Source organism: Arachis duranensis, chromosome 7 (assembly GCF_000817695.3).
Source record: "Arachis duranensis cultivar V14167 chromosome 7, aradu.V14167.gnm2.J7QH, whole genome shotgun sequence".
NCBI lineage: Eukaryota > Viridiplantae > Streptophyta > Magnoliopsida > Fabales > Fabaceae > Arachis > Arachis duranensis.
Genome location: NC_029778.3, coordinates 25,415,805 through 25,430,721, shown reverse-complemented (window position 1 = coordinate 25,430,721; position 14,917 = coordinate 25,415,805). Strand labels below are relative to the sequence as shown.

Here is a 14,917-nt window from a genome sequence, read left to right as displayed (position 1 = left end):
TTTTAAAAATAATTTAAAATAAATAAGTTCATATTTATTTTTGACAATGCAAGATATTAATTTAAGTAAATTCATAGGTATCATATTCTATGATCATTTTTTAATGATAAAGAAGAGAATGAATTAGTGTTGTTTGAAAAAATAGAAGAACTTTCATTTAATATAAATTTTTTTACATAAACAATTGGAAATATTTGTGCAAATGTTTATGAAGGCAACATTTTAAAACTTGTATGGAATGCGTCAATGCAAACTAAATCATCTATGAAATTAAATTTGTAAGTTTTGGTCAACTACGAGGTTAATGTGGATGATTTATATAATTCTAATATGAAATTTTTAATACTTTGTGAAGTAAAAATGTATTGGTAAATCTAAGTGTTTTATTGATGTTTCTTAGAAAATTTTAGGATTCTTTAATTATAATGTTATATAAAATAAGTTTGCAGCTAAAGTTATTTGTGCTACCACAGTTAACAATTATATTAAGAAAAAATAGATTTTTTTAAGAATATTTTTTTAAGTTTATTTAGTATTAATATTTTAAGAGATATATAAATAATGACCTTCATAATGTAATGACCTCCTAAATTTAATTATTATTATAATTTTTATTTCACCTCGATGTAGGTATAATAATATGTAAAAATAATAAGTGAATGATTAAATAATATTATTTTTTTTATGAAATTTTAGTGTTAATAAATAAAATTATCTTTTTTAATGGTTAGGTGTGTGAATTAACATTCGACATCAATAATTATTATTATAATTTAATAAAAACAAAAAAATTATATTATCTAACAAAAATATACATTTAAAAATTATTTTATATATTTTAAAATTTAAAGCTTTAAAATATTCCAATTTTAAAAATCTCAACACTGATTTGAATAATTAATCCAACTTCAACTCCATCTCCATTTTCTTTTCATTTAATTCTTTCAAGTTTCAACTCCACTCCTTTCCTTTGCCAAAAGAAGCCTAACTTAGATGAAACCGGTGCATGGTGCACCATAATTAGCTCGGTGCACCACAGCAGTGGCCCCCAAATTTTTTTCTTTCAACTCTTCAACGGCCATCCAAATTCCAAATCCATGGTGTTGTGGCACAACCATCACTTCACAATTTCTTCTTCTTCTTCCCCGCTAAACCCCATATCAACACAACCATGTTGCATAACCTTTTCTACCCTTTTGACTCCATTGTTGTAACACCAACAAAACCCATAAAGATGTTACCTTTACCTTGTTCCACAACCACTTCATCGTTCTCTGCTTTCCCATGTACCCTTAACATCATCAACAAATTCAACTACAATAAACTGATAACCATGGCAGTCTCACCTTCTTCTTCTTCTTCTTCTTCCATTCACTATGATAGCCTCAGGGTGCTTGAATGGGACAAGCTTTCTGACTTGGTTGCTTCCTTTGCTACAACTTCATTGGGTCGTGAAGCTCTCAAGGTACCCCCTATCTATGGTTTTCATTTAATTTTTTGGTTTTTGGTTAGATAGATGTTGCAATGTTAAAGGGTGTTGATTTGATAGGCCCAGTTATGGTCCCTGAATAGAACTTACGAGGAAAGTCTCAGGCTTCTCGGTGAAACCAATGCAGCAGTTGAGATGAACAAGCATGGAAGCTGTAGATTGCGATTTGGACATGTTGATGTTATGCTGGTTAGTTGGTTTATATAGTTATGAGCAAGTTTCCGAAGGACTCACTTTGCATCGTATACCAGGCCAACTCACATCTTCATTGCCATTGGATGTGATGTGAGTTAGCTCGGTATGCCATGCAAAGCGAGTACATTTATCATTACTCGATTCGATAGTTATATACAGATATGGGAATTCAAGAGTGGGTTTGTAACAATATGATTCGATTGCAACAATACCAAGTTAACTTTGCCTGCAATGTCAATTATCATATATTCAACCAATTCTGATTAGTATTCAATTTAGGAAAAAGGCTTTACCTAAAGATTGCATATGGCCCAAAATTGAGTAAGCATTGGGAAACTATAGCTGTGGACTGTATTATTGTGTGAAGTGATCGTACAAGTAAATCTTTCAATGTAGTGATGTTATAACTGCTTCATTGATTATAGCACTTTATAAATTCGGATACGCTTGTAAGTTCTGCTTTCTTTTCTGTCAAGTTGTTGATTTAAGATTCTTCTAGGTGAAAGCTGCTATTCGGCAAGGCAGGAGAAGTATGCCGGTTAATGGATTTGAGGCAAGGGCTGTCATGGCTCTTTTGCAATGTGCTGAGACGTTGCAGGGTGATCTAAAAGTGGCCATAAAGGAAGACAAGGACTGGTATAGTCGTTTCATGCCTCTTACAGAAGTGGTAAATGGTGAAAGAAGTTCTTGGATCTATAAATTATGAATATTATTATGTCTCTGATTGTTTTTTCTTACCTAAATGTGCTTGCAGATCATGGAATTTGTCGTTAATCGATCTTTAGTTAAAATGATAGAACAAGTTATTGATGAAGATGGCTCTGTTAAGGACTCTGCGGTTTGTTCTATATCTTTTGCAAGTTTCCATTTCCATCAATTACGCATCATTAAAATATTTAAAATGATAAGCTGCAAACTTCTTTTAAAAAGTGGAGATGGCTTATGTTGCATCTCTTATTTCCTGCTTCTTTAATTGAATCTGACCATCATTACTTCTCCTTGTTGCAGAGTCCAGCCCTTAAACAATCACGGCAGCAAGTCAGAGTACTAGAGGGAAAGGTAATTCCATCTTACTTTTACTATATGTTCTATAATGTTAGTGCTTGAGCTTGCGGCAATGGAGCAACCAATCAATTGAATAACATATCTGTAGTAGACCTTTTATGCTTTGACTTGGAGGATTGTTTCTTGTGGTTAGCGATAGCTCGTGATGGCCAAACATGCTATTAAAGTCATTATTTTTAATTTAAAGAAGTCCATTTAATACATGCCCATTAAGATAGTTTGTTTCTTTTGTCCAGATACAACAGTTAATGGAGAATTTAATCAGGAACGAAAGGAGTGAATCATCAATTCTTGTAAGATTCACTAAACTGTAGTTGTACTTCTTTTCCTCCTGCTCAATTGTTTTCCTATTAATTTTATAATAATTTGAATAGGAAGTGAACAAAGTTGATGGAAGGTGGTGCATAAAAGTGAATTCTGGACAGAAGACAAGTTTTAATGGTCTATTGTTGTCCAGGTGCATAAAATTTGTCAGCATGTCTTCATCTATTCATTGCTTGCGAAATAACCTGTTTGTCAATAAAGATAGCAGGCAGCCATAAAGTTCCATTCCTTACAGATTGTATCTTTGACAGTGGTTCAGGAGTAGGGAGTACTATAGAGCCACTTTCCGCTGTTCCCTTAAATGATGAGTTGCAGAGAACAAGAACTTTGGTGGCTAAGGCTGAGTCAGATGTGCTTTTGGCATTAACCAAAAAGGTTGTGAACATGATCCGATAGAGATTCTTCTGGTTGTTTTCTTTATTTTTCTTATGTAATAATTTTTTTTGCAGATGCATCCGGACCTTGATGATATTGAAAAGATATTGAAGAGTTTGGTTCATCTGGATGTGGTAAATAATACCCTGTAATCTTGTAAGAGAAGTGGATCACCATTTTCTTGCTTCCTCTCTATGTTTCCTCTACTATATGCTTGTTCACATTTGAGAGATGCTCGTATTTTGCTTACTGATTTTCGACGTATTTTCAAATTCATGAACAAAATCTAATTCATAGAACAAGTCCCCTTTTAGTGAATGAACACTAATAATAGCTGTAGATCTTTAAATTTGAAATTTTTGTAACATTGCTTTATTAAAGCATTATAACTTCATAATGACATGACAATATAAGTTGAAGACAAATCTTCCACAACATCATGTGTGAGTGTATGTCTGGCCAGTTTATACATCTAGCTTAAAAGGTAATTAAATGGAGATAAGTCAATTGACTATATGCATAATAACCCTTTAAATTTACAATTTTCCACCATATAAGACATGAGCGATCATTTCAACATAAACTCAGGATTTAGTGCCTCTACAAGGCTAGTGACCAGCTTAATTGTACAAATAGAAGACCTTACTACACTTGCTTTGGCAGGTGACTTCAGTTAATATCTTTGAAAATACAGTATAGACATGCTTACTATGTAAAAGATATTCAATCATGAAATTCATATTATGCAGATTAATGCTCGAGCGACTTATGGTCTTTCATTTGGAGGGTCAAGTCCTAATATGTTTCTTCCGGATTTCAATAGCTCTTCTAAATCTGAAGGCAATAACAAGGAATGGACATTGTATTTGCCTAAAGCATATCATCCTTTATTACTTCAAAGGCATAAGGAAAATTTGCAGAAGGCCAAAAAGGATGTAAACGTTTCTTCTTCAGTTAAGTCACAGAGAATTGTATTGTGTTTTCTTCTTTATTTGTGATGGAGAGGGGAGTGGCTTCCATTACTTGGTTCAGCCCTTCTGCTTTTTAGTAAACCGTCTTCTTTTTTGATTCAGTAATACTATCCTCTTTTCATTTTACACATACAAGTAAGACTAGAAAGAAATAATATATCACGGAGGGGAGAAACATAGGCTTCTTTCACTATACTTGACACTTGGATGTAAGGACAAAATCGATAGCCTTTTGTCAGGCTTAACTAAATGAAGTGGGAAAATGGGAATTTGTTTGATAGATATGTTACTTAACAGTGTTGTTCAAATTTTTCGTGTTATATGTATATAATTTATGTCCTTGTTATGCATCAGAAAATTGTTTTGGAGGTTGAGTCATGATAAATGCACTTCTATTTAACAGGTTGCCGCAGTGGAGAATGCCTCACCAGTACCAGTTGATTTTTTGGTATCTCATAAAACTCGTGTTATAGTTATAACTGGTCCGAATACTGGTGGTAAAACCATATGTCTGAAGACTGTAGGATTGGCTGCTATGATGGCAAAATCAGGTATATGTTCTCCCCCGGCCGCTCTCTATCTCTCTTGTGTAGCATTCTTGTGTGCACATGAATAGAATCATTGCTGTATCCTGTCAAATTAAACTTTGTACTATTGTTGTTGTTTTGTTATTCCTATTTTCGCAAGCACTTAAACAGTTAACTGTTTGGATATGAGTTCTATCATATCTTTCCATTGCACTTACCATCCTGTTCCAACTACCCAAACCAGACATGAGCAAACAGCGTGATTTAATGAGAAAGTTGCTTAAACCTTAGGCTATGCTATGTTAACAATATTCAATTGTGAAAATTATAATGGACTAAAAGTACTATGTTGGGATTTGCAATTAAAACTGAAAAAAGGAAATGAAAATAAAAGCTTGCATTTTCTTTTACCTTTTTTGTGCTCATTTTCATGATTTTACAAAAGAAATATTGAAAACAATCGCAAAATGTGGAAAATAGAAAACAAATTGAAAATAAGGTGGTATATTTTTAGTTAAAACTGAACAGAAACCAAACAAGCCACAATATGAGTGAGCTTATGAAACTAGACCAACCACTACTCTAACAATATGCAATCTGCAAGTATCTTGCTACCTTACATGGAACTAGCAAATTGGTATATGCTATAATATATAGAGATAGAAAGTGAGATTCAGAGATTGACATGTGTGCTAGGCTAAGTCATTCTCATCATCAAGTAATGTTAGCTGAAATAGATAAGTTGTCGAGTATTGGACAGTTATACTGGAACTGTAATCATGAGTGTCGGAGAAAGATTGGGCGAGAATTAAATACTACAAACTAGTTTCTTATGTTTTGTGTCCCTTTGTGGGTTTCGAATTTCGATAGGCATCTTGCTTCACATCAAGCATGAGTAATTTGTTATTATACAATAACCTATTCATGATGATAGAATCTTCATTTTGTTCTCAATATCGTACTGTGATTCATGAATAACTTAATTTGTATTGACAATTGAAGCAGGATATTAAATGGAAATGATTTTTAGGCTCACTCTGTTTGAATATTCATTGTAGCTTTTCATGATCTGAACCCAATCATGCCACAGGTCTTTATGTTCTTGCTTCTGAATCTGCACAAATTCCTTGGTTTGATTTGGTTTTTGCCGACATTGGTGATGAGCAGTCCTTATCACAGTCTTTGTCTACCTTCTCTGGCCACCTAAGACAAATAAGTGTAAGGAAAATATGTTTTAATTTTGTAGAACTGAAATACCAAAGGCACATCCATGATTCAATTATCTATTTATTTATAAATTCACCTTTTGCATTTCTAAATAAATCTCTGTTTCAATCCATAATAAATCTCCTTAGCAAAATGAGAGAAATATTTGAGTTTAGGCTTGTCATCATTGTATTCATCAATCACATATAATTTACTTTTAACATTTTTATAAGGAATTTTTGTTTTGGTTTTCCAATTTATCTTGCAGAATATTAGATTGCAGTCAACAAACCAATCTTTGGTGCTACTAGACGAGGCATGTGTTTTATGAGTTCAATTAAAAGTTCAAAATGAAATATCATATGTGTCTGACGAATTTTACGACTGTTTGCAATTGTTAGGTTGGTGCAGGAACAAACCCCCTTGAAGGAGCAGCATTAGGCATGTCATTATTGGAATCTTTTGCTCAAGATGGTTCTTTGCTGACCATAGCTACAACTCATCATGGTGAACTGAAAACTCTGAAATACAGGTATTCACTACAAATGAAGACAAACTTTAAAACTTTGAATTGGGATATTCTGGATGATATTATCACTAGTAAAAGGAAAGGAAAAAAGAAAAGAAAAAGATTGCAGGAGAACATAGCAATTTATAGCAACTCTCAATTATAAGTTATTATTAGTTCTTTATGCGTACTCGGTAGTCGATGCATTACTGTTTTGTAATTTAAATTTAATACATTGTTGCTTTCAAAAAAATTTGTTATCTACAAATAAAGAAAGATCCACATGAACCAAACATCAGGCTTTTGTTTGTATGATAGGTGCTCCTTCTCTTAACTAAATAACTTCGGTACGCCTTCTGAGATCCCAATGTGAATTAAATGAATCTAGATATCGGATTATTTATGCAATCAAACAATAAAGGGAAAAGTTCCACATGATTATGGTTTTTCACTTGTAATAAAAGTATGGTTATTTCTAAACAAATGGCATAATATCATTCACTAAAGATTTGAAACTTTTTACGCAATCAATGAATTGAAATCCATTATTTTGATTTACGTTTTCTGGGTATCTCTACTCTTCTTTCTTTTCTTATGAAGCACTAAAAGTGCATGTTATTCTTTGATATTTTCTCCCTCTCTTCTAATGTGGGGGAAAAAAAAAAGAAAAGGGTTGTTCTTATCTATATTAAAAAAGGTCTCAAGTTGTGTTAACATTTCTGAATGTTATTTCATGAGCAGTAATGAAGCATTCGAAAATGCATGTATGGAGTTTGATGAGGTGAATTTGAAGCCAACTTACAAGGTTCTCTGGGGTGTACCAGGTAAGCACTCCCTCAGCTCATGAATAACAAGAATGATTTCAAGTATTATTTTAAAATCTCAATTCAGGCTTTTAAATATATTTTTTTTTCTTGATTTTATTTTATTTCCTCCTTCCGTTCTGTGTTTATGTTCATTTGAAGCATCCTAAACCTAGAGACTAATCTCGGAGGATTGTAATCCCAAAAGAGGGTTGAGATAATAAGTTTAAGCCAAAAAAAAAAAAAAACAATAATGCTCCTTTCTAAGGTTTCTAATGTCTAAGGAATATGGGTATCATTTTCACGAGGAATGATATTGTTACATTTTTGCACTGATACCTGTGGTAATTCCAAATAGTCTTCTCACAGAATTGAGAAATACAAATTAAATAATCAAAGGCTATGTTGGTGCTAACTGCTTATAAATTATGCCATAATTTGGATCTGTTTGTTATTAAAAAGTTGGTTTATTTTAATCTTCATAAATCAAGACTATATGGTTCTGGTTATGTTAGTGGCAATTTTTCAGGCTAAGGAATTCCTTGATGTATGTTGCTTGTAAGAAGAAATTTATTAATTTTTGTCACCATAGGATGAAAATTTATGTTTTAGGTCAATTCTAAATGATACTCTAATGTGATACGTAGTAAATTAATCATCTAACTCAGGATGATGTCTTCATTGCAGGGCGCTCAAATGCAATCAATATAGCTGAGAGATTGGGACTACCTTCTGTTGTTGTGGATACCGCTCGTAAGTTATATGGTTCTGCCAGTGCAGAGATTGATGAGGTATTTGTAATCCTAATATATAAAATAATTGTAAACACTAAACACATACTAATTTTTGCTATATATATATATGGATTCAAGGGTTATAATGCATAATTGCATATTCATGGGGATTTGGCGGTTCCCTGTGCGGTGGGTATCCCCACCGCGTCCGAGATTATGAATAGGTTTGGTGTCTATTTTTTTGGGCCCTTAGCGGGTCTCCATTTTGATCCCCGTGACAGATAATCTCCGCAGGTACCCATCATGGTGTGTTTTTTTGCCATCCCTATTATCAGTGACCGCTATCTCCTTGCTTTAGTTACTCAATAACTAATATCTTTTCTGTTAATGTTGTTTTAGTAATGTATACACCATTGATTTTGTTCCTTAAAACTTGATGCTAGAGCAGCTACATGTATCTGACATCAAGTTTTTGGGATCGATTCAATGTCCTACAGAAGTTTCGCCCTTCAGTGTAGCTTATTGTTTTTATGTAGGTAATAACTGATATGGAAAAGTTGAAACAAGATTATCAAGAGCTATTGGACGGTTCACGTCATCATCTGATGTGAGATTCTTTGCAATCCAAAAGTTAAATTAATTGCATGCCTTATCCCTCCACATACTTTGCATTTCATCTGATGTAGTAGACAGCAGTCAATGGAGTAAACTCATTCAATTGATATTGCGTTCAATCATAAATGAACCATATAGTCATTTTTCCATCTTTCTTTTTCTGGTATTGTTTCCTTTGATCATTGTCAAAATACTACATTCTTGGAACAAGTCTTTCAGGGAGCATTCTTGTTTTGCATAATTGGAGCATTAGCCATGTTGTGTTTTGTGCAATGAATACCTTGCTTAATGAGGGAGGATTCGTTAGAGCATTATACCATATATTTAGAGATTAAAAAGAATCTCTACCGCATTATACTAATAGATAAGTCATAACTAAATTTTATTGTGAGATATAATATTATTTATGAAAAATGCTATAACCAGAATCTATGCCTAAATTAATCGGACTAAGGATGATATCTTCTCATTCTAGCAACAAAATTCTTTTAAAAATTCTAGTTTAGTATTTTCCATTGTAGATCTTGTAGTAAGGTCTAGCCAAAAGCAAGAATGATGAGGGTAGGGAGAAAAAAAAAAGAAGAAAAAGCCATATTTCCATTTAGACATGATGTCTAATAATTCAAAAATTTCATAGTAATTAGTTTTTAACTAAGTTACTCATCTCATAGCCACTAGGTACCAGAATTCTTTCCTTGGCTGGTAACAATTAATCTCTGCAAAAGGAATTAACAAATTTTGCCATAGAATTGTAGCAAAAAGGAAACATATGAAAGTATATGATTAGGGCGTTATTTTCATTTGTAATTGTAGGCGCTCCAGAGAACTTTACAATAGTCTGTTGGACACGAAAAGGAAGATAACGGAACATGGTATTAATCTAAGATACAAAAAGATGAGAGATGTATCTGAGGCTGCAGCATCGGCGAGATCCATCCTCCACAAGAAAGTAAGGCAGCTGAGTGCATCAGCTAAGCTACAGCCGCCCAATAAAGCTGGCAAGAGCTCTCAGTTGTCGGCAACTAGCAGCAGCCCTATTACCATAGATAAAAAGGAACCTACCATCACTGATAGAAAAGCTCCTGCAAATATTAACCAATCATCATCAGGTATATTCAAAGATAATGAAACATTATAGAAAGAAGAGGAAATTAAACTCTGATGAGCTATTTTATTTCAGGTTTGATTTCTATGGATGTTCCTATAGTTTCATTCAATTTTTAATTAAGTCTTTATTTTAAAATTTTATAATTAAGTCCCTGTATTTACAAAAATTTTCAATTGACTCTATGGCTTGAATATTTCTAATTAAATTCCTAATATAGGGGTTTGATTACTAAATCTTAAATTAGAGTGACTTGGTATAATTAGGAATAGTTTCATATGAATATTTACATAGTTGCTATTTTATCTATTGATGTTTCAGATAGGTCAAAGCTTCCCAAGGTTGGTGATATGGTACATGTCTCTTCGCTTGGTAAAAAAGTGTCTGTTTTAAAAGTCGATTCATCCAAAGGAGAGGTGGTGGTTCAAGCTGGAAACATGAAGTTGAAGTTAAATGTAACAGACATTCAAAGATCCTAGATGTTTGGCAATTACATGATCCGAGATAAGTAAGTATTGCCTTTATCCACAATATCACATGTTGCGCCTTCTTGCTTTCTAGTTTCTAACCACATAATATAGTTTGTTAGCTAGTTACAACTTCACTGTTGTGGCGTAATTTGACTTCCCTGATGCTTGACAGTAATTTATTTTCGCAGAAACTAAAACTCCAAGAAAGTTATTTATATGCTTTGGTATCTGATGAAACGGAGGTGAGTGACTTTCAGAAACTTCAGTTCCTTGATTTAGATGCATGCATCAGGAATTCCGGTTTTAAAATACTGTAAGCAGCGCCAAAAGTTGGTGTGTTAATTGTGCAAGGTACACTTTTGTTTTATATGAGTGTATACAATGAACTAAAAAGTAAACAAAGAATAACTACTCAAACTAGTCCTGTTTTCTTTTCAGAATGAACTGAAGCTGCAAGAATAGTAAACAAAGTATTATTTTTTTAAGAAAAATGATGGGCAACTGATGGTGTGTGCTCTTAGTGGAAAGAACAATGACAAGTATTCAGAATCATGGTAAGCTGAAAAAGGGTGTAGGTAAATACCCTTTATTCGCTTATTTTGCTTTCACTTTTATTGAGAAATGCACCCTTCTTGGAGGGTTTGTTAGGGTCCTTTATTTTTGTTACACTTTGGATTTATATGATTACTAAGCTTAAGCTAAGCTAAGCTAGTTTGTTTGTATTGTTTATTTTTAGGCCTTTTTTGTAGAATGGAGATGGAATGTTTTTGCACCCTCTCCAAGACACTAACGGATTCCTGTTATGTGCTTTGGTTCCTTGATTCAAGAAAACTGCTCCATACTCCAATGGGAAGGTCGGTTGAGTCCATTTGAGTGGTAAAATATTATGACAATTGAAGAATGCTGTGTTCATGGGTTTTTGTAATTAGACATGTGATGAGACAAATCTATTGTACTTTTTAAGGTATAAAAAACTAAAGAAAAAAAGTTATAAAAGTGTGACCAAGTTGTACTTTCTAGACTTCATGGATGGCCGATAGTGATACATATTTACAATACAAAAGCATGTTGAATTTTAAGATTTCCACAATTCCACCAAGTTAGTGGAATAATTATTAATCCTTGAGCACAAATGGGTTGTTGAAAAGGGAAAAGCACCAGTGGCGAGCTTGAAATAAAAATTTGGAGGGGCAAAAAATTTAATAATAATATTTATATTAAAATAAAGTTTATAAATATAATTATTCTTTAAGTTTGTTACTAATAAGATAATAAATAAATAATTCTACAGATAAAAAATATAAAATAATTTATAATGGTATTTTTCGAGTCTTTAGTGATTTAAAATTTTCAATAATTGAATCAGAATTAAACTTTTTAGCAATTTATAATATTTATTGAATTTTTTATCAATTTATACAAATAAAATAATATCAATATTTATTGAATATTGAATATTTTAATATTTTTATCATATAAAAATTAAATTAAATAAATAATAAAATATAAAATAATATTAAATTAAATAAATAAAAAATGCTTAATTTTTTATATTTGAACTCAAAAATAAAGTGTTATTTAATTATTTTTTATTTTTTAAAAAAATACTACTAAATTTTTTATAAAAAATTTAAGACTATGACCCCATTGTCATAACTTAAACTCCGTTCCTGAAAAACACGATAAAAGAGACTTAAAAACATGTTGAATTTTTAATCAATGAATTTTAGTGTAAAGTTATGTCCAAGTAATATTGTACTAATTGCTTCGTTGTCTTCCACAAGTCATGAACTCGTTTAGTATTCCATGCATACTTTTTTACGAGTGATTTCTTCTATTATTCATTATCTTATATCATATAAAAAATGTGAGACATAACTTGGTGGAAATAGTAGCATTTTCATTTCCTTCTGCATTATAGTTTGTTTGATTTTGTTTAATGCTCAATATCACGCAAAATTAGGTGCGCACACTTTCCAATCTCATGACATTAATGTACTTTGGTTTTTAAAGCATTTAACTATTTATTGTGGTGCTATGTCTCCCCCAATCCCACATATATATTATTCAACTGGATAACTTTATTGTTTTTTAGGTGTTGAATTCGTGTACATCTACTGTTTCAACATCAATCAATAACAACCCTTATATCTTTGTACCAGATGAACATAAATTAACTTGGGTTGATCACTTTATTTATTTGCTTAAATAAGTATTAAAAATTTAAATTTTGTTCTATACATTTAGTAATTCATTAGTCAACGACAGACCTATAAATAAAACTCAAATTTATAATAGATTAGTCTTGGATTTGATGCACTGAACTAAAAGATACTGTGACAAATTTAAAAAAAAAACACACTACTTTTTTGTAAGGGAACATTTTCTATTTTTAACTCATCTAGTGCATCGATTGTGGATTTTCACAATTATATAAGGTAATTCGCAAGTGTAATTTAGTTTTTTGGTAGGTAAAGAATAAAGATGCATGTGCGGATGAGTAATGGCATTTTGCTATGAATATTCTGTTGTTCGCCATGTTAGCGGAAAGTTGCTTTAATTCGTCTTGGTTGATGAAAAGTCCACGCTAACAAATAAAGAAGCTATGATAACAGAGTGAAGTAGTGAACTATCATTTTTAACAATAAAATTTTGAAATACTGATAAATTTAATTTTAAATGAATAAAATTAGTTTTATATTTATAAAAAATAATTTTTATGTGATAAAAAAAATCAAGTGTTATTTTTATTCTTGTAAATTTGTCAATGTTCTGAACTTTTATAATTAATTTTATTTTGTCATAAATAAATTTATTTACATTTTAAACTTTTATGAATAAAAATAATAGTTTACTATACGATGATGGTTAAACATTATTTTATAGGTGTAAGGGCACATATTAAAGTTATCATTAATATAAGTTTTAAGAAAAATATAATAAATATATTAAAATTTTAAAATTTACATATTTTATAAAAAAATTCTATTAATAATCTTATTATTTGTAATCTTTAAATCATATTAGCTAAACTCAAATAATTCTATCTATTTAATTTCTTGCTTGCCTCTATCTCCTCATTTATAGCACACTCGTGTGTATGTGTATAACGCCCTCCATTAATGGCAAATTTTAGTTTCTAGCAAAGTAGCAACGCTGTCTTTTATATATAAAAGCCACTTCATTTGAATCTGTACGCATCAAGTCAAGTGTTTCTACTTTCTACTTAAAAAGGTCTTATCAATTAATGCATTAAATAATCATAAAAGATGGTTTTGGCATTCAAAAATCTTTTAAACACACAAAAATTAGTCATAAATCATAATACAAATATACATATTTTATATGTTACTTCCCATATTTTTCATCAAAATCATTATTAGAATAATTAAATTTAACGTAGCTGAATAATCAGAAATCAGGATAGTCAATTTTTTTGCATCATTATAATGATTAAATAGTTGTTAATTCTTTTATATACATGAAGTGTATTAGTTTTGCCTTATCCTACCTACCTCACTAGAGGACAATGGTGGAGTTGCGTCATTTGATTTTTGTTCCTTTTGGATTTTCCTTATTGTCATTATCAGCACGAAAGCTAAACCCTCATTAAGTCATCAACACAAATATAAACAATATAGCACAGCTCAGATAAATATTGTTGCTTACAACAAAGAGCAGCTAGTACTACTCATTTCTGAAGTGTTCTTAACTATTACATACATACATGGGCTCATTTCAAGCGAATAGTTTACATGATGCAATATTGAAGACAAAGGCAACTCAATTCAACTTATGTTGAACTCGAATTCCGTACTTTCCTAGCAAACCTATATATTATGGTGACTATTATTCCAAATTTCTAACACACTATAAGTTGGTCATGTTACATTTCTCTTCACTGCTAGACTACATAAGAAACTAATCAAAACATAAGAAATCTAATAAGTAATTTGGTAGTACATATACTTGGCCTCTACAACTTGATAATTCTTAATCGGTTTCTAACCATTCAACTAATTGATATAAGTAATTTCTGTTACTAGTCTAAGCAGTTCTTGACACCTCAACAAGTCTCTGTTTACAGAATCCGCTTAAACTAATTACTTGAATAGTTGAAAATCAATTAAAAATTTTCGAATTGTGAATGAGTGTTTTGTCCTTTTGATTAAATAATTAGAAACTAAAAAGGCCATTTACTCATAATTTGAAAACTAACTTTTTAAGACAGTGAAGAAACTTGAAAACATATCTTAATCCTAATAAAATAACACAAATAACTGAACTAAGTAAAACTTTAATTTGTAATGTAACATGTAAACACCTTTGATAGAAACTGGGTTCCCTAGTTAGGCTTTCCAATTTCTATATCACCATTGTGATTATGATCTCCATTTTCAACATCATCACAAGAATGATCAGATATCCCTGTCCATCCACACTCAAAGGTAAAATCCAAGAAATACAGAATGAAAATGAGAACAAAAGTTGAAACAAACATGGGAATAGGTCCAAAGATCCACATGAAGA

General features: G+C 31.3%; 2 protein-coding genes across 2 annotated transcripts in view; one reads left to right on the top strand and one right to left on the bottom strand.

The window, feature by feature from the left end:
• The first annotated feature begins 1,088 nt into the window (after positions 1-1,088).
• LOC107458479 (uncharacterized) lies at positions 1,089-11,406 on the top strand. The gene is made up of 22 exons (XM_016076688.3): positions 1,089-1,465; positions 1,550-1,678; positions 2,184-2,351; positions 2,439-2,522; positions 2,693-2,743; positions 2,986-3,042; positions 3,124-3,206; positions 3,325-3,448; positions 3,523-3,582; positions 4,198-4,401; positions 4,823-4,970; positions 6,037-6,164; positions 6,421-6,468; positions 6,554-6,684; positions 7,402-7,484; positions 8,151-8,254; positions 8,734-8,804; positions 9,626-9,921; positions 10,239-10,425; positions 10,576-10,738; positions 10,826-10,941; positions 11,124-11,406. Exons 1-19 carry the CDS (start codon positions 1,172-1,174, stop codon positions 10,394-10,396), a joined length of 2,421 nt encoding a protein of 806 aa, XP_015932174.1. The 5' UTR covers positions 1,089-1,171; the 3' UTR covers positions 10,397-10,425; positions 10,576-10,738; positions 10,826-10,941; positions 11,124-11,406.
• Positions 11,407-14,034: 2,628 nt separating this feature from the next.
• LOC107458462 (uncharacterized) overlaps positions 14,035-14,917 on the bottom strand; it is a 1,860-nt gene continuing 977 nt past the window's right edge. The window contains exon 2 of the mRNA XM_016076665.3: positions 14,035-14,917. This exon is cut by the window's right edge and continues 481 nt beyond it. Within this exon, the coding sequence (XP_015932151.2) occupies positions 14,733-14,917 (185 nt within the window). The 3' untranslated portion in view covers positions 14,035-14,732.